Consider the following 19,494-nt stretch of genomic DNA (forward strand, 5'->3'; position numbering starts at 1 on the left):
GGAACCAGGATAGATTTGTTTTTACTTTTTGTTTTGATTGTTTCTTTTTTACCAATTCTACACCTTGGAGGTAGAAGAGGCTTTTTTTTTTTTTTTTATGGCCCAAGAAAGAAAAGTGTGGAGTCTTAAACAATTATTCAAATTTTGTTTGTGTTTTGGTTTTTGGGCCACACCGGCAGTGCAGAATGCTTACTCCTGGATCTGCACTCAGGGGTCACATGCAGAAGACTTGGGGGATCATATTGGGTGCCAGGGATCAAACCCGGGTCTGCCCTGAGCAAGGCCAGCACCTTACCCTCTGTATTGTCTCTCTGGCTCCAAAATTATTCATATTTTAGACCATTTTTAAATTCTCTTCAGCTTTGAAGAGAATTGTTTAGAAAATTGTTTTAGGGACTGGAACTTGTGTGAATTCTTTGATTATAAATCTGCTTTTTTTCTTTTTTAAATTAAGGAACTCAAACAAAACCGGAGTCAGGAGATTGATAATCATCAGCACGAAATGTCCGTATTGCAGAGTACATATGAACAAAAATTAACAGAAATAAGTCGTAGACATCGAGAGGAACTGAGAGACTATGAAGGAAGAATTGAAGAACTAGAGAATCTTGTACAGCAAGGTTATTACTTTGGGACTGGGAACCTGACTCTGTGATAGAGTTCATGCTTCACGTGGATGGGGGTCCTGGATTCCACCCTGGGTACCAACAAGAGAAAAGTATATGGTTTAACCTAGGAGAGTATGTAATTAAGTGACGAATCTAGCAAATGGGGCTAGTACAGCAGGTCGACACTTACTTGTCTTGCATTTGGCCAACCTGGGTTTGTTCCCAGGCACCACATATGGCCCCCCTGACCACTGCTAGGAGTGATCCCTGATGACAGATCCAGGAATTAACCCCGAGCATCTCTGGGTTTGGCCCCAAAAAGCAAAAAATCAAAAAAGAATAAGCAAATGATCATTTCTGGGTATGTGTAGAGTTTGTGGTGATAGCATTACTGTTGAGATCTGGCTGAAATAATGATGTTCTTTTGCCTTTATTATAGAAAGTTTTTTGTTTTAATACATAGATTTCTTTAAATTGTTTAATATATTTTCACTTGCTTAAAAATGTAGGTGCTATGGGACTGGAGAGATAGCACAGTGGGTAGGGCGTTTGCCTTGCACGCGGCCACCCCGGGTTCGATTCTCAGCATCCCATATGGTCTCCCAAGCACCGCCAGGAGTAATTCCTGAGTGCAGAGCCAGGAGTAACCCCTGTGCATCGCTGGGTGTGACCCAAAAAGCAAAAAAAAAAAAACAAAAAAAAAACTAGGCTTTTCAGTAGTTGAGAATATCCCAAGTTCTGCTTTCTTTTTTTTTTTTTTTTTAATATATATAGGGGCTGGAGTGGTAGCACAGCGGGTAGGGTGTTTGCCTTGCACGCGGCCGACCCGGGTTCGATTCCCAGCATCCCATATGGTCCCCCTGGGCACCGCCAGGAGTAACCCCTGTGCATTGCCGGGTGTGACCCAAAAAGCAAAAAAAAATAAATATATATATGTATGAATTATATATATTTTGGTTTTTGATTCACATGTGATAGTACTCAGGGCTTACTTCTGGCTCTGTGCTTAGGGATGACACCTGGTGGTCTTAGCAGACCATATGGAATGCCAGGGACCTGGGTCGACCACGTGCAAGGCAAGCTCCCTACCCACTGTATTGTCTTTCTGGTCCCTGAATTTCCTCTTTTTCTTTATCAACTGTTGGTTTTAAAGGTTTTTATTTATTTTTGATTTTTGCTCCCTTTAAAAATGCTGAATTTATTATAGTGATTTAACTTCTTTTTTAGTGACTTAATTTGTACATTTGTACATTTTTAATCATTTTTTGTTTTTTCTTCACCTGGCGTGACTTGGCCATTAGGGACTATTGGCTTTGCTTAGGAGTGACCCCAGTAGCGGTAGGGGACTGGACGCAAGTCTGGTGTCTTACCCCACCCAGCACATTCTCTCTGGCCCAGAGACTTAAATTGGGGAGTAAGGGGAGGAATAGAGATTGTTCTTTGCTTTATAGTCAGGGGTCACTTACCCCTGAGAGTCCTTCATGTACTGGTGACCTAACCTGTGTTGGCCATGTGCGAGGCAAGTGCCTCCACCGTACTATCTCCCCGTCCCCTGTGTATTACCTTATATCCATTTACCGCCCAAGGGACATTCAAGTTTGTAATCATGAATAAAACTGCTAAATACTAATAATCATGAATAAAAATGCTAAAAACATTCTTGCTCAGTGGACATCATTTTGATCTCCTTTTGGTAAATAAATCTCAAGGAGTTCTGTAATTGCTGGAGCATATGAAGAGAGTATGTTTTATAAGAAACTACCAAGCTCTCTTCCAATATGCTGTACCATTTTGCATTCTCACAGCAAGAATGGGAATTCCTTTGGTTCTGTAACCTTATCAATATTTGGGATTGTTGGTGCTCTAGATTATGGCCACTCTCCAAGTAGTGTGGTGTTGCCATTTCATTTGTTTTGTTTTCTTGGTCATCTTGAGAGGTCCCGAGGTCTGTTAAGTCCTTCAGTTGGATGTAAGCTATTCATCTCCTGTACCTGATATCTGACTTCATTGAATTGATGTTTCTATTCCAGGTGACTCGGGGAGTGGCACTGGCTGGCCCAAAATCCAAGAACTGACACATACCATCCAGGCTCTGCAGACTGAGAAAGCTGGGTCTGCCCAAAAAATGGAAGAACTGGAAGAAACAATAAAAAACATAAGGAAAAAATTATCCTTTGCGGAGAATGACCGAGATGCATTAAGGAAAGAACAAGAACGTCTAACTGTGGAAAACAGACAAATAATGAATGAATGCGAAAGCTTAAAACTGGAGTGTAACAGATTGCAGTCTTCTGTCCCGGGGCAGAGTGCAGGTGAGCCAGCAAAGGAACACCAGGAACCAGGAGGAGTTTCTCCTCACGCCCGGCCACGGAGGACGTGGTCCAGCTGCAGAAAGTGCTCCCTGCCTCCGAATGTTTGGGGCTTCATTCTCATGGGTGTTTCATCGCATCGTAACTGTTTTAGAGATATCCCCTTCACTGATAGATAGAAATAGAGTGTGGATGGAAATGCTGTGTCACTTGAAACTTATTGGCTTAGGTTTATGGCCGTAATTAGTAGACCAAAACTAGAAGTTTTGTACTAGGAAAGGGTAGGCATTCCTCAGGCACCTTCCTCACTTTCTTGGAACTTACTTGTTTTGGAGGCTGTGTAAACATTCTGAGGTGACAAACTAGACATCTGAGGCTCATGTAGATATTCTTGGGGTGAGGTTTGGGGCTCATATAGACATTCTTGGGGTGAGGTTTGGGGCTAGTTCTGTGAATTTATACAGGACAAAATACTGCCTGTAACTCATTAGGGCTCAGGTCCTTTAGTAAATTTGTGTGTGCTTGTGTGTATTTGTCCCACATCTGGAGGTGCTCAGGGGTTCCTCCTGGCTCTGTGCTCAACACACCTGGTATTGCTCAGGGGACCATATGGGGTTCTGGGCTCTAACTCGGTTGGCAACTTGCAAGGCAAGCATTTTACCTACTGTACTATCACTCCGGCCCCCAAAACTGCTCACCTTTTGAAAGGACTTTTTTTTTTTTCAGTGAAATCGACCAAATACCAGTATTCAGTTTTGTTAGGACACATAATGGGAGCTCTTGAGCTGAGAAGATGCAGGGTTTTTTGTTTATGGCCAACACCTGTCAGTACTTGGGGTTACTCCTGGCTCTGTGCTCAAGAATCTCCTGGTAGGCTCAGGGGACCAGATGTGATATGGGGATTGAATCTGGGTTGGACTCATGCAAAACAAGGGCCCTACTCGCTGTACTGTTGTTGCACCCCAGATGCAGGGCTTTTGATGTTGTTTTTGCAGTTTGTCTTTACAATATGAATTTCTATTTAATGAACTCATTCTTTCCCTCTCTGGAGTTTTATTTATTTTCTTTTTTGGGTCACACCTGGCGATACACAGGGGTTACTCCTGGTTCTGCACTCAGGAGTTACTCCTGGCGGTGCTCAGGGGACCAATATGGGATGCTGGGGATCGATCCCGGGTCAGCCGTATGCAAGGCAAACACCCTACCTGCTGTGCTATCTCTCCAGCCCTCCTTTCTGGAGTTTTATAACCCTTGTGTGTTTGTGTGTTGGGGACCAGACAAGCAAACAGGCACAGGACCCCCACAGGGGCAGCATCCCTGGGTAGCTTATGTCTCCGGACTCCAGCATCCCTTCCTGTTTGTCTCGTCCCCAAATGTGTGCACCCCCAGTCCCTGGCCTCTGTGCTCTTCGCTTAGCTGTTTGGAGATCCTCACCTGCGTGACAGACTTTCTGTCCAATTTAAGGTCAGAGTAAAGGTACCATGTTGTTGTCCACTTTCCCCCCCATATTGGTGATGGGTAGTTTGCAGTCTCCCAGTCTCCCAACACGACATAGAGCCATCCCATGACAGAACTTCTCTCCAGTTCAGAGCTGTTTTGAGATTAGAGCTCAGAGGAACCGAGGGTTTCTTAGAGGCACTGCAGACCTGGGAGACATTCCCCTAGGATTCTCAACTTCTTTCTCCTTTGGCTGTATTCAAAGTAGGTCTATACATTTTTTTGTTTGTTTGTTTTTATTTTCGACCACACCTGATGATGTTAAGGGCTTATTTCCTGACTGTGTGCTCATGGATCACTCCTGGCAGTGCTGGGGGGACCGTATGTGATGCTGGGGATCGAACTCAGGTTGGCTGCTTTCAAGGCAAGCACCCTACCTGCTGCATTCTCTCTTCATCCCAGTACTTTTAAAAGTATAGCACTGTAGCTTTGTCCTCCCATTGTTCATTGATTTGCTTGAGCGGGCACTGAGGTGGTCCATATAGTTTATTTGCTTATAGGATATAAGGTCCCACTGTGCTTGTCTTGGATTTCATTTGCACCGTAGGTGATTAACTTCAGTCAATTTCTTTTCGCATGATTATGACTGATCTCTTACAGGAGACATATAGCACAGCCCTTAAGAATATGGCTAGTTGTTTTTTTTTTTTTAATTTTTTATTATTATTATTTTTTTTGCTTTTGGGGTCACACCCGGCGATGCAGAGGGTTTACTCCTGGCTCTGCACTTAGGAATTGCCCCTGGCGGTGCTCAGGGGACCATATGGGATGCTGGAAATCGAACCCGGGTCGGCCACGTGCAAGGCAAATGCCCTACCCGCTGTGCTATTGCTCCAACCCCAAGAATATGACTAGTTTAGAATCCAGCTCTCTCACTAGCCAACGGTGGGCAAGTTGACATGTTTGTGTATGAATTTTTATCTCTCTGCTTGGGATACTGAAACTATCTTCACAGTTGTTAGAATTGTAATGAGGTTTTTTTTTTTTTTCTTTTTGGGTCACACCAGCGATGCTCAGGGGTTACTCCTGGCTCTGCACTTAGGAATTACTCCCAGCAGTGCTGAGGGACCATGTGGGATGCCAGGGATTGAACCCGGGTCGGCCACGTGCAAGGCAAATGCCCTACCCACTGTACTATCACTCTAGCCCCCGCAGTGAGATTTTAGTTACTAGTGGAGTTTTCTTTAGAATGGCGTCTGGCCCACAGTAAGCATTATGAATGTGATGTTTTGTTTTTGCTCTCAGGAATTACCCCGGGTGGTACTCAGGGAACCATATGGGATGCTGGGAATTGAACCTGGGTCGGTCGTGTGCAAGGCAAACATCCTCCCCGCTGTGCTACTGCTCCAGCCCTTCTCCATGACTTCTTTTCCCCTTTATGTTGGGGTGTTCTGTGGTCACACACTTGGCTGCAGTGCTGAGGATCACACTGGCAGAACTGGGGCTTGTGCATTGTTGTATGCAGTGTCGAGCCAGGAGCCTGTGGCCCTCACACATGCAAGGGCCCAACCACCAAGCCACAGCCTAGTTTGATTTCCATGATTATTTCTCATATATATATATGATATACATATATATACATATTCTGCAGTCAGATGATTTTTTCAGAAATCTAAAATGTTTAGTCCTTGTGAATAAACTAATTTAAAGGTCATGGATCAAAGATAAAATAGGGGTTGATTCAGTTTGACCCCTAGCACCACATGTGGCCTCTTGACTGCTGCCAAGTGTGGCCCAGTAATAAAACAAAAGAAAATTAAAAAATTAAGTCTAATCCACTTGATTGGACATAAACATTTTTTATGTTCTGTCCCTGGTTAAGTGCCATCTTCCCATTGTAATGCTCGCTCTCTCTCTCTCTCTCTCTCTCTCTCTCTTCCCCACCCCTTCTGCCTCTCTCTCCCCCTCCCTCTCCCCTTCCTCTCTTTCTCTTTCTCTTTCTTTCTCTCTCTCTCTCTCTCTCTCTCTCTCTCTCTCTCTCTCTTTTAGTCAGGTAAGAAGATTTATATAAAGAAATTACTTAGGGCTGGAGTTATAGTACAGTGGGTAGGGTGCTTGCCTTACATATATCCAACCTGGGTTCGATCTCTGGAACCACATGATCCCCTGAGCACTGCCAGAAGTGATCTCTGAGCACAAGAGGCATGAGTAAGTCCTGAGCAGTGTTGGGTTCCTCCAGGGCAGTGGGGGAGAATCTTTTCACAGCTCGCTTGTCTTTGCATTTGCAGCTGTTACGGTGAGGTGTGTCTGTTTCTTTCCTAACTTTTGGTAATTAATTTCAGGTGTTACTTCACTGCTAGGTACATCTTGCTGCCTCTTCCCAACACTGCATGTCTCTCTCTCTCTCTCTCTCTCCCCCTATATATATGTATATATATTACATATATAACTTATATATAATTATCTGAAATACAAAAGTTGATTTTTTTAGTTTAGTTTTTGGTTTGGGGTCACACCTAGCCATACTAAGGACTTACTCCCGGCTCTGTGCTCAGGAATCGGTTCTGGCAGTGGTGCTGAGGATCAAACCTGAGTTGACATCATGCAGGGCCAATGCCTTACCCACTTATTATCTCTAGCCCCAAGTGAAGTTTTAGATCAGTAGTCTAAGTCACTTTAGAAAACTGTGAGGTTAATGTATCGTGCTATCGATAATATCTTCATTTTAAGCTTTCTCCTAATCTTAGTTCTTACACAATTTCCTGGTACACAAACTAATCATCTCATTTTGAAACATAGTAGTCGTTAATTTTTTGTTTGGGGGGCTACTCCTGGAGGTGCTCAGGGCTTACTCCTGGCTCTGCACTCAGGGATCATGCTTGGGGGCTTGGGGGCTTGGGGCACCATAGGTAGTGCCAGGATCAATCCTGGGTTGACCATATGTAAGGCAAGCCCACTGTACTATTGCTTTGACACAGGTTAATATTTTTTTTTTTATCAAGACACTAAGTTGAGACTTAGTGAAGTATGATTTTTCTGTTTATCTAAAAAGTATAGATATTAAACAGTTATTTTTTTGTCAAGAGAGAAATACAACATAAAAATACATTTACTAAAAAACTATGGCAATCAAAAATTTACATTTTTAGTAAATGTATTTTTATATTTAAAATCAAAATATTTTGATTGCCAAAGTACTTAGGTGCAAATGATTATAGATAACGTTTTTTTATGGCTTGCTAATTGTGGTAATAAATATAATTTTAATTGGGTTTCATTATCAAAAATTTTAAAGAATATTAGATTAATAGGTAATTATAAAATATTTTAAAGGAATTTTAATATTAGATTAATTTGTGTTTTTACAGATGCAGAAACCGAAATTAGCAGGTTGAATAATATAAACCAGGTAACTCATTAAGAGAGAAAACTTTTGGCATAGGTTTACCAAGAGAAAGTATTTTGTTTGCCATAGTTTTTGTGATTTATATAAATTCATGTGAAATTACTCTAGATACTTTCATGTCAGCAATTTCGTTTACTTATTAGTAGCAGACTTGCATCATAAATTGACATAACTTTTTTTTTTTAACGTTTTTATTGAATCATTGTGAGATAGACCATTACAGCGCTGTTTGTAAATTGACATAACTTTTAAGGTTCTGTTTTATTTTGGGCCATACCCAGTGGTGCTCAGGGCTTACTCCTGACTCTGTGCTCAGTGATTACTCCTGCCAGTCTCTGGGGATGATATGGGTGTTGGGAATCAGACACGGGTTGACCGCATGCATGGCAAGAGCTCAACCTGCTGTACTGTAGCTCCGACCCCAAAGGTTCTGTAATTTTCTAAAGTGCAGGTTTTACCTCTGAAGACTCTTTTGACAAGTGGTATATATGTAGACCCAGTGGAAGCACATCAATTGAAGATACAGTATCTTGAGTTCCCATAAGGAATTCAGGGAGTTGTTTCTTTTTCCAATAATTGCAAGTGTTTTATAAATATATAGGACAAATATTTTCAAATAAAGAAATTTTCTGTAGGAATGTGTATGAAATGAGTGACTGTCTTAATGTGATCCTGTTGTGCACGCTTCTAATGTTATATATTTCTAAAGAAATGCTGACTGGAAATGCATTGCATGCTAGCTCTTTTGTAAACGTAAAATTTTTCATCTGAAAAACGCCCTTTTAAATTTTTGTAGGCTAATCTTGCTGACGACAATCTAAAACTGAGAATGCATGTTCAAGCTTTAGAAAAAGAAAATACATTAATGATTCAAGAAAAGGTAGGTGCAAATATTTATAGGTAACAGCTAAAGGCCAGTTGCTATCCCAGTGGAATGTTTATCTAGTTCCTTCAGTCCCGGGGAAAGCTGATCTTGTTGATACTTGTCAGGCAGGTTGAAGTACAGCCAGGGTTCAGAGTAGGAGAGGCTGGCTGGAGCTTACGTTTACAGATAAGGCAGTAGTAATAGATCCATACGTGGGAGCGGAAAGATCGGGGTTCAGGAGTCCTGACGGCGGCAGCAGACACAGGTGGGTCGGTAGTCTGGAGAGATTAGTGCTCAAACCTTGTGTGGTCGGTTGGTGGACAGAATGTCTTAGTGGGCAAGGGACGCGGGTCTTTCTCAATGATAGTAGTAGATGGGATCTTTTTGTGTGTGTCTTATTTAGCAAGGTTGATCTAAGTACCTAATGGAATATTTGGTATAGGAAGAGTTAGTTTTATGCTTGTACCACTCGGTATTTCCTTGGCTACATCAGAATAGTTGTAAGGAGTAGTATTAAGTTCTAGGTCAGTATCTCGATTTCAGACCTATATAATTATTATTATTATTTGTTTGTTTGTTTGTTTGTTTGAAGTCATGCCCAGCGGTGCTCAGGGTTAGATATTGAACCAGGATTGGCCATAAGCAAGGCAAGCACCTTATCCCCTGTACTGTATCTCTGGTCCCGTAACCTTTAAATATTTTTAACATACTTACTGGTATAGGTAATCAGTACTCAAAACCTCTGTTGGTTGGTCTCTTTCCAAGAGGTACTTGTTCTTACCAGTTTTATGTAGATTCTTTCTGAGCGTATTTGTACATGTATGAAAAACTGGGGAAAAAAAATCAAATACTGAGGCTGGGACTCTGAATCAGTGAAAGAGTATGCAACTTGTTTTGATGAGGGCCTCGAATTCTAACTCTGACACCATAATAAAGCCCACCATAAAAAATTATATGTATATATACACTGCTCCTATATACTTCAAGATTTTATTTTCAGTATTCTATAGCAGTATATAAGCATTATTTACATTGCCATTTGGGTGGGAATTCCTTTTTTTTTTTTTTGGTAGTGGTGGGGAGCACACCCAATTGTGCTTAGGACTTACTCCTGGCTCTGTGCTCAGGGATTACTCCTGGCGGGGCTTGGGAGACCATATGGGGATTGAACCTGGGTGAGCTGTGTTCGTGGCAGGCTCCCTCCCCTCTGTACTATTGCTCTGACTCATGCGTGGGAAAATTCTTGGTGTGTACACTGTCAGGCATTGTAGGATCCTTACTTCCTTTCTGCCCACTAACAGCCAGTACTCTTCCAGTAATTTCTTTTGCATATTTGTATGTCTTCTGATCTTTCTCTGTTCCCATTGCGTTCTATTCTCTAAGATACTCTATTCTCTAATTGGCTTAGGTGTATTTTGTTGTGTATTTTGTTCTATCTCTGCATAGATCTGTAACTATTTCCCTGTAACTACAGCTGTTTTCCTTTCCTTTGAAAGAAATCCATTTTAAATAACCTGTTGTAACTTTTTCTTTCATTATGTCTTCTTTGGGTCTGCTCACTGACTATAAATGCCAAAAGTACCTGCAAGACCTTGTGTGTTCTTATATCCAAAATGAAATAATTTTGTGTGGGTCTCCTAATGGGATATAGCTACTTTTGGAAAGACATGAACAAGTACTGATTCCATTTTTTGTTTTGTTTTGGTCCACATCAAGGATCTCTCCTGGCAGAGTTGGAAGGGGAGGGGGAGGGAAAAAAGACCTTATGCAATGCCAGTGAATTGAATCATGTTGGCCATGTGTATGACAAGCTCCCAGAAATTTTTTCTTTTTTGACCACATCCTACTTACCTAGTGCTCACTCCGAGGTCTGTGTTCAGGAATCACTCCTGACGGTGCTTGGGAGACCATATGGAGTGCGGGGATCCAACCCTGGTTAGACACATGCAAGGCAGATGCCCTACCCAATGTGCAATCTCTCTGACCCCAGAAATTTTATTTATAATTGAGTTTATTATAGTTTATTATAGTCTTGTAGTCACTGTTTTATAATTGTAGCGCCATAGAAATAGAAATTTAAAAATGTCAATGAAAGAAGGCTTTCCATGGCCACGGAGATGACTCAGGGCTAGAATCACATGCTGTGCGTACGGGAACCCTGTGGTCGGTCTGGACATTGCACGGTCCTCTGAGCACTGCTGCAGTGACCGGAAGAAGAAACAGGGTAGAACTGGTTTAACAGACATCGTCGTCAGAGTTTGAAATAAATGTTGAAGGGCTGGAGCGATAGCACAGTTGGTAGGGCGTTTGCCTCGCACGCAGCTGACCCAGGTTCGATTCCCAGCATCCCATATGGTCCCCTGAGCAGTTTGCACTCAGGAGTGATTCCTGATAACCCCTGAGCATCGCCAGGTGTGACCCGAAAAGAAAAAGAATAGAAATAATGTTGAAGCATAGAGATCTATCTCACGCTGGGATTTTTGAGGAAATGCATGAAATATTCATGAAGTAAAACACAGAATGTACTTTAAAATTTTTGTGTAGATTGATTTCTCGGAATGGTAAGTTTGAAAAGAGGGAACCTTGTTACATACTCAGGTTAGAAGGTAAAGGAAGGACATAAGCGTTTTGTTTTTGGGTTTTTTTTTTTTTTTTTTTTTGCTCAATAAAAGATTCATAGGCTGGGGATGTGACACGAGTGGTAATGCACATGTTCTGTGTGGGAGGCCTTGGAGTCCGGCCCTGGACACCGCATATTTCACTTCTGCCCAGCCCTGTGGCCCCAGAAATCAAAATGACAGAAAGATTCTTTGTTCAGACAGACCTCTGATAGGAATGTTGTTTTTTGGGACCACACTCTGTTGAGCTTAAGGCTTACTCCGGACTCTGAGTTAGAGGTCATTCCTCGTGGGTCAGGGGGCCATTCGGGGTGCTGGGGATTAAACCCTGGTTGGACACGTGCATGGTAAGCACCTTACCATTTTACCCTCTCTGGATCCGGATAGGGATCTTTTTATTTCATTTTATATATTAGTTTTAGTTTTTGGACCACACCAGTGGTGCTCAGGGATTACCTCTGGCTCTTCACTCAGGAATTACTCCTGACAGTGCTCAGGAGCCATATGGGATGCTGGGAACCAAACACAGGTCCGGCTGCCTGCAGCTCAAGTGTTGATTTTCTAGAATGTTCTTTTTTTCTTTTCTTTTTCTTTCTTTTTTTGGTTTCTGGGCCACACCTTGCTGTGCTTAGGGATTCAGCAGTCAGGGATCATTCCTAGCAGACCCTGAGGATCTTGTGGGATACTGAGGATTGAACCTGGGTCGGCTATATACAAGGCAGGTACCCTACCCTGTTGCATGAACATTCTTTTGGTCGGAGGCACAGAGATAGAACATGCGAGAGGAATGTAGAGAACACCGAGGGCCAGGTCTCGTTTTGGCTCGAGGCGAAGAGCGACTGCCAGAGGCCACCTTTTATTCTATTTTTTTTTTTTTGTCAGTTACATCCTAATGTGACTTCATCACAGAGAAAAGATCACTAATGAGAGTGCAAACAGTTAAAGGATGAACATTTGTCAAAGGAACATTAGGGTGTATGTTGTCTTGTCAAAGCTATGTTGTTATGATTAGAAATGTCAGAGGATGATATGGAACTGAACACGTAGGCTCTACAGATCACGTCCCCCACAGTCTTGTGGTCGCTTACACGTAGGGCAAAGAGAAGGCTCATTCTGATACTGGAAAGTCAATCCAGATTAAGGATGTGTAAGAGAGGGGGAAACTGCTGCCTTGTGCTGCCAAGATAGTGTATGACTAGGCAGGTATATGAGAGCATGCTGGACTTCTTTAGATCATCGGACTCACAAGTTTTGGCTTGCCCACTTAGTGAGAAGTGGGGCTTCGGTTCTGCTTCCTGCTTGCAGGGCAGCGTCCAGAGGCTCATCCTCATGTCCTGGCTTAGCACCAACACTACCCACTGTGCTATTGCTCTGACCTTATATTTTTCTTTAGTCTGGCTGGTTCCTGGTGACGGATGTTAGAGATTGGAAGTGAAGAGTGCCAGAAGAGTTAGGGCACTGGAGAAAAGTGTGTGTGTGTGTTGGGGAGTGAAAGAGAAGCGAGGGAGGCAGGGGTCGAAAGGCACTCAAATGGGAAGGTGTCTTTGGTTTTGGTTTGGGCCACACCTGGCCATGCTCAGAGCTTATTCTTGGCTCTGCGCTCAGGGTTCTCTCTTGGCAGTGCTTAAGGGACCATATGAGATGCCAGGGACCGAATCCCTTGAACCATGTGCTAGACAAGCTTCTTAGTTACTGTACTATCTCTCCAGCCCCTCAAATGGGAAGGTTTTATATCAAGAAGTTGAACTGAGAGAGAACAAAAGGGAATGCCCTGCCACAGAGGCAAGGTGGGATGAGGGGGGTGGGGGGTGGGGGGTGGGAGGGATACTGGGATCCGTGGTGGTGGAAAATGGGCACTGGTGGAGGGATGGGTACTTGATCATTGTATAATTGAAACCCAAGCACAAAAGTTTGTAAGTCTACAACTGTACCACATGGTGTCTCACTAATAAAAATTAAAAAAAAAAAAAGTTGAGCTGAAAGAGCATTACATCTTGTCTGGGGCTAAATAGTTTTACTGGAAGCTTCCAATAAAATTGCACAGGATGAAAATTTCTGGTTTGTTGAATTTTGCATGTCCTTGCTGAGGTATTGTCCAAAACTGTTTCTATTACAGTATTAAAATAGACATTTATAGAAACAGAACATTGTTTAATATTTGGTGACTCCTGCCTGCTGACAGTTTGATTTACTTTTAAATTTTGCTTTTATTATTTAAGGAACAACTTCAGAAAACATTGATAAAACTAAATGAAGACTATGACGTACTTAAAAACACAAAAGATCTGAATGTGAGTTCAGAATTACAGAATTTAAGACTTAGCTTGGAGGAAAAGCAACAAGCACTCAACGAGAACATTAGTGAGAAGAATATATTGATGTCTGAGTTAGAGGAACTGGACAGACAAAACCAAGAAGTCACAAAGGTAATGAATGCTCTGCCAAAGTCAGTGCAGTGGCGCTGCTGCTGGTCACTGGTGGGTGAGCGCAAGGGACTGCTGTGACCCAGTTTAGTGATTTGGTCCATATTTCATGTCCTTTGCTTCCTTCGGGATATAGAGGCTTTTTAGTGAAGTGTTCGACAATCAATATTGTAGCTTGTGTGTTGTTAATGTTGTGGTTGCTCAACTCTGCTATTGTGATCTAACACAATTTTTTTTTTTTGCTTTTTGAGTCACACCTGGTGATGCACAGGGCTTACTCCTGGCTCTGCACTCAGGAATTACTCCTGGTGGTGCTCAGGGGGACCATATGGCATGCTGGGAATTGAACCCGGGTCGGCTGCGTGCAAGGCAAATGCCCTCCCCGCTGTTCTATCACTCCAGCCTCCTAACACAGATCTTGGCTGTGTTCAATAAAATGTTACTTCTCCCAAATAGATGGAAGGCCTGATTCGGCCCGGAGACTGTAGGTTTTCTTTTCTTTTTTCTTTTTTTGGGGGAGCAGGGGGCGGGGAGGGGATAAAGCGAGAGAGTTTTTATTAAAGCTTATTTGAAAGATGTCAGGGGAGTGAAAGGGAGAAGTAAGTACATATTTGAGAGAGTGTAAAGCGGCAAGGCGACTGTAGGTTCTTAACACAGTCTCTGGTGCAAGACTTGACATCCATCCATCACCTTTGATTTTGAATTCGCATCTTTTTTTTTTTTTTTTCCTTTTTGGGTCACACCTGGTGATGCTCAGGGGTTACTCCTAGTTCATGAACTCAGGAACTACTCCTGGCTGTGCTCAGGGGACCATATGGGATGCTGGGGATCGAACCCGGGTCGGGCCACATGCAAGACAAACGCCCTACCCACTGTGCTATCACTCCAGCCCCGAATGCTCATCTTAAAGGTGATGTGGATTTGTTATAAAAAAAAAAAGTGTGTAATTAATTTTACTGGGATTGGGTTTTTGGTTTTTTAGTTTGTTTTGAGACGTTTGAAAAAAAGTAAGAATTTGATAATCTAAGACATTAAAATCTTTTTCTTTAGAAAAATGAGAGAAATTTTAAAGTTCTGCCAATTTTTCTTTCAGCATGTGATCTTAATAAAAGATCAGATGACAAAACAGCAAAATGAAGCCGAGGCTGTCACTGATAAACTGAAAAATGATTTGGATTTTGAAAAACAGAGAGTTCAACAACTTGAAGAGGATAAAATAAACATTGCTAAAGAGTTAGAAATGCAGAAGCTTGTCGTAAATGATTTGCAAAAACATAATAAAGCAGAAAATTTAATAGAACAGCTAAAAGAATCTCAGCAAAGTAATTTAGACATCCAGAAGAAGAACTTGGAACTTACAGAACAAATTAAACTAAAGGAGGAAGAGCTTACTTCCGTCAAGAGTGAGTTAACTCAGTTTCTTCATCAAGACTCCGGCAGCAGTTTTGAGGAATTGCTTAAGGAAAGGGAGGCCGAAGCAAGTGTTTTGAAGCAAAAGCTTTCAGACATTGAACAGCTCAATGAAAATTTAAATAAACTTGCTTCTGATCTCAAAGGGGAAAATGAAAAGTTAGTTACAGCATGTGAAGATCTAAGACATAAGCTCTCAGAGTCTGTGGAGGGGAGCAAACAGATAGCTCTCGACAAAACCACTGCAGTGGAGGCTCTACGGTCTGAAAAAGAAGAGTTAGAAGCAGAATTATACCAAGTCCAAAAGAAACTGTCAGAAGACAGGAGCAAGTACGAGCAAACAATTGAAGAACTGTCAAACGCACATACCCTGAGCACCTCTCAGATACAGCTGGACCAGGAAAAGTTAAGCCAGGTCAGTCAAGAGAAAGACTTTGAGATAGCACAACTCAAAAAAAATATTGAGCAGCTTGAGGCCGCTCATCAAGAAACCAAACAAAGGTTGTCCTCCAGTATGGAAGAGCAGAAGCAGTGGGCACAGCGTACAAGTGAGAAAGAAGTCTGCATCGAAGAACTGAACAAAAGCATTTCAGAATTGCAGGAGCAATTAAGAAAAAGTGAACTTTTAAAGCAAACTATCGAGGAAAAAGAAAGAAGCCTGGGGTCCATGAAAGAAGAAAACAACCACCTGCACGAGGAGCTGGAACGACTTCGGGAGCAGCAGAGTCGAGCTGGGCCCGCAGCTGAGCCCAAACCCCTTGATAGCATCACGGACCTGGAGTCGGAGGTGACAAACCTGAACATGGTGAAAAGCCAGTTGGAAGAGGAACTGAAGCATCACCAGAAGATAATCAGAGACCAGAACCAGAGTAGGAGTCAGCTCCTTCAGTCCTTAGAGGACCATAAAAAAGAATCGGACAAATTAAAGTTCCAGCTGGACCAGATGAACAGCACCCATATGCAACTCTCCCTGGAGAAAGATGAGCAGATTAAGAACCTGCAAAAAACCGTTGAGCAGATCAAAACCCAGCTGCATGGGGAAAGACAGGGGATCCCGACAGAGAACTCAGACATCTTCCAGGAAACCAAAGTGCAGAGTCTTAACCTAGACAATGGAGGTGAAAAGCATGACTTGTCGAAAGCCGAGACAGAAAGGTTAGTGAAAGGTATCAAAGAACGGGAACTAGAGATTAAACTTCTAAATGAGAAGAACATATCTTTAACTCAGCAGATTGATCAGCTCTCCAAAGATGAGGTCGGGAAGCTCACTCAGATCATAGAGGAGAAGGATCTGGAAATCCAAAACCTTCACGCGAGAATCGCCTCCGCGTCCTTTCCTCAGGATGTCGTTTCCCTCCAGCAGCAGCTGCAGACCTTTGCCATGGAAAGGGAGACCGTGCTAGCGGTCTTGAACGAGAAGACCCGGGAAAACAGCCACTTACGGACAGAATACCACCTCTTGATGGATATCGTGTCTGCTAAGGAAGCAGCCCTCAACAAGCTGCAGGATGAGAATAAAAAACTCTCCACTAGATTTGAAAGCAGCGAGCAAGACATGTTCCGAGAGACGATTCAGAACCTATCTCGGATCATTCGTGAAAAGGATATCGAAATCGATGCCCTGAGCCAGAAGTGCCAGACCCTCTTGACAGTGCTCCAGGCATCCGGCACCGGCAGTGAGGCCGGAGGAGTGAACAGCAATCAGTTTGAGGAACTGCTCCAGGAGCGGGATAAGCTGAAGCAGCAGGTCAAGAAGATGGAGGAGTGGAAGCAGCAGGTGATGACCACGGTGCAGAACATGCAGCACGAGTCAGCCCAGCTGCAGGAGGAACTGCAGCAGCTTCAGGCCCAGGTCTTGGTGGACAGTGATAATAATTCCAAGTTACAGGTAGACTATGGCGGCCTGATCCAGAGTTACGAACAGAATGAGGCCAAACTCAAAACTTTTGGACAGGAGCTAGCGCAAGTTCAGCACAGCCTCGGGCAGCTCTGCAACACCAAAGACCTTCTTCTCGGGAAGCTCGGCAGCATTTCACCGCAGCTCTCTTCTGGGGTGGCCCCAGCGTCCCAGCCAGCAGAGCCCCCTCCCGCAGTGAAGCCTAGCCTCTCAGGGGATGCTTCCAGATGGCTTCAGCAAGAGATAGAGGAGCTCAGAAGATCACTGCAGGAAAAAGATGCAACCATAAAAACGCTCCAGGAAAATAATCACAGACTGTCAGATTCCATTGCCGCCAGTTCGGAGCTGGAAAGAAAAGAGCATGAGCAGACTGACTCGGAACTGAGGCAGCTGAAGGAGAAGCAGGAGGTTTTACAAAAGTCACTTAAGGAGAAGGACCTTTTGATCAAAGCCAAAAGTGACGAGCTGCTTTCTTCCAAAGAAAACCTCACCAACAAAGTGGACGAAAATCAGCTTTTGCGACAGGCGGTAACAAATTTGAAGGAAAGAACATTAATACTGGAAATGGACATTTCTAAACTAAAAGAGGAAAACGAAAAAATTGTACAAGCATCCCGAGAAAAGGAAACCGAGTATCAAGCATTACAAGAAACTAATACGAAGTTTTCTATGATGCTTCGAGAAAAGGAATTTGAGTGCCATTCACTGAAGGAGAAGTCGGTGGCTTTAGAGCAACTACTGAAGGAGAAAGAAGAGGTAAGGTTGGAGGGATTTGGGGGAGGTGGGGGGGATATGGTAAGGGACCACTTCACTGATGTGGTATTTGTGGGGGCCTACACCATTGTTTGTTTAGAAATATTGACTTCAACTCATTGTGATTGATTTAAATAAATTCCTCTTAGAGGCATTTGGAATTTCGCTTTTCAGTTACGAAGTATTTTCTTAATATCCAACTAAGCTTAAGTAGAGAAAAGTTTATAGCAATTAATATTTTTCTTGGAAAATAGAAATATGTCACAACAGGGAATTTGGAAATAAGTCCACTTTCACCTACTTTTAGGCATACTCAAGTCGTTATTAGTAATGCCAATAACAGTCTTAAAGTTGACATGCTATGTCTCTGTCCCCGATATGCAGTTACAAATCCATTTTACATTGATATATTAATAGTACTTAAAAGTTCTAGCTTGTGCACACATGTTTGTGTGTGTGTCACAGACAAACATTTCTAGAATCTGGAAGTTAATCTTACTGTATTGCTTTATTACAAAGGAAGAACATGCTAGATGTGATTGATTGAGTAAATATTTATAAATCAGTTAGCAACCACCTGTGCTTGGAAAGTGTTAGCCATGAGAAGGACTTTTCGCATAGTATGCTTAGCAAATACTCCAATTCCAGCAGTATCACTACTGTATCACTAATGTGACTTTGGATCACCTTATTGGTATGTTAATTCAAACAGAAAATGGAAAATTGTAGCAGTATATTTGAAATGTTGGCAAATTAGACTGGCGAGTAAGGTGACTGAGCACCCCTGTACCCCCCAAATAAAACATCAGTAGATTCTGATGTATTTAAATATTTAAATGCAGTTATTTTAGATTTTTATAAATATCTATTTGAAGCCCTCTAGTGTATGAAGCAGTGATAGACACTGTTTGTTTGATAATAGTAAAATATGCTGTGATTTACGTACTTTCAGTAGAAATTTGGAAAAGAAATGATAGAACAGTAGAAAATCCTCTAAATGCTTTTTTTTTCTGTAAGTGCTCTTGAATGTTTTCAGAATGCAAAGTCTGATACAAAGTGAGTTAGCATTTTAGGCCCATAAGTTCTTTCATAGGGGAGGAGAATATTTGCAAACACTTGGCTGTGGTTTTTATTTGATACGACACACTAGAATATTGAGGTCTTCTTTGTTGGAGCATTAGCTTCCTACCTTTATGGTAATACTCTATAATTGGTACAAATAGGTCCTTCAACCCTTAAGAAGTACTTATAAATCCTATCTTGTGCACGTGCGTGCGTGCATGCGTGTATATGTTTGTGTCTACAACTCTAGGAGTATAGAAACTTTCTCTTTCTCACTGACCAAAAAGTTGAATTAGCATCTTAGGGTTATAAGAATATAATAGGAATGTAGAGTTTTTTATTTTACTATTTTTAATTTGTTGTTTGTTTATTTGGGCCACATATGGTGGTCTTCAGGAATTACTCTGGGTTCTGCACTCAGGAATTACTCCTGGTGGTGCGTAGGGGACTGTAAGAGATGTCAGGGATTGAACCTGGGTTGGCCACTCTACAACACCTACAGTATTTTATTTTTATTTTATTATTATTATTATTCAGTTTTTGAACCACACCCAATGATGCTCAGTGATTACTCCTGGGTCTGCACTCAAAAATTACTCCTGGCGGTGCACAGGGAACCATATTAAGATTCTGGGGATTGAATCTGGGTCGGCTATGTCTGGCCCACAACAGAGTTATTTTATTTTACATAGTTTAATCTTTTGAA

General features: G+C 42.3%; 1 protein-coding gene across 1 annotated transcript in view; it reads left to right on the forward strand.

Annotated features, from left to right (window-relative positions):
• Window positions 1-19,494, forward strand: part of TRIP11 (thyroid hormone receptor interactor 11) — a 68,538-nt gene that overhangs the window by 18,137 nt on the left and 30,907 nt on the right. Inside the window, exons 6-11 of the mRNA XM_056133647.1 lie at window positions 455-620; window positions 2,639-2,920; window positions 7,723-7,763; window positions 8,557-8,640; window positions 13,463-13,669; window positions 14,760-17,729. Of these exons, the coding sequence (XP_055989622.1) occupies window positions 455-620; window positions 2,639-2,920; window positions 7,723-7,763; window positions 8,557-8,640; window positions 13,463-13,669; window positions 14,760-17,729 (3,750 nt within the window). The remainder of the gene's footprint in view (window positions 1-454; window positions 621-2,638; window positions 2,921-7,722; window positions 7,764-8,556; window positions 8,641-13,462; window positions 13,670-14,759; window positions 17,730-19,494) is intronic.

This window comes from Sorex fumeus, unplaced genomic scaffold, assembly GCF_029834395.1.
Source record: "Sorex fumeus unplaced genomic scaffold, SorFum_2.1 ptg000098l, whole genome shotgun sequence".
In the NCBI taxonomy this organism is placed as follows: domain Eukaryota; kingdom Metazoa; phylum Chordata; class Mammalia; order Eulipotyphla; family Soricidae; genus Sorex; species Sorex fumeus.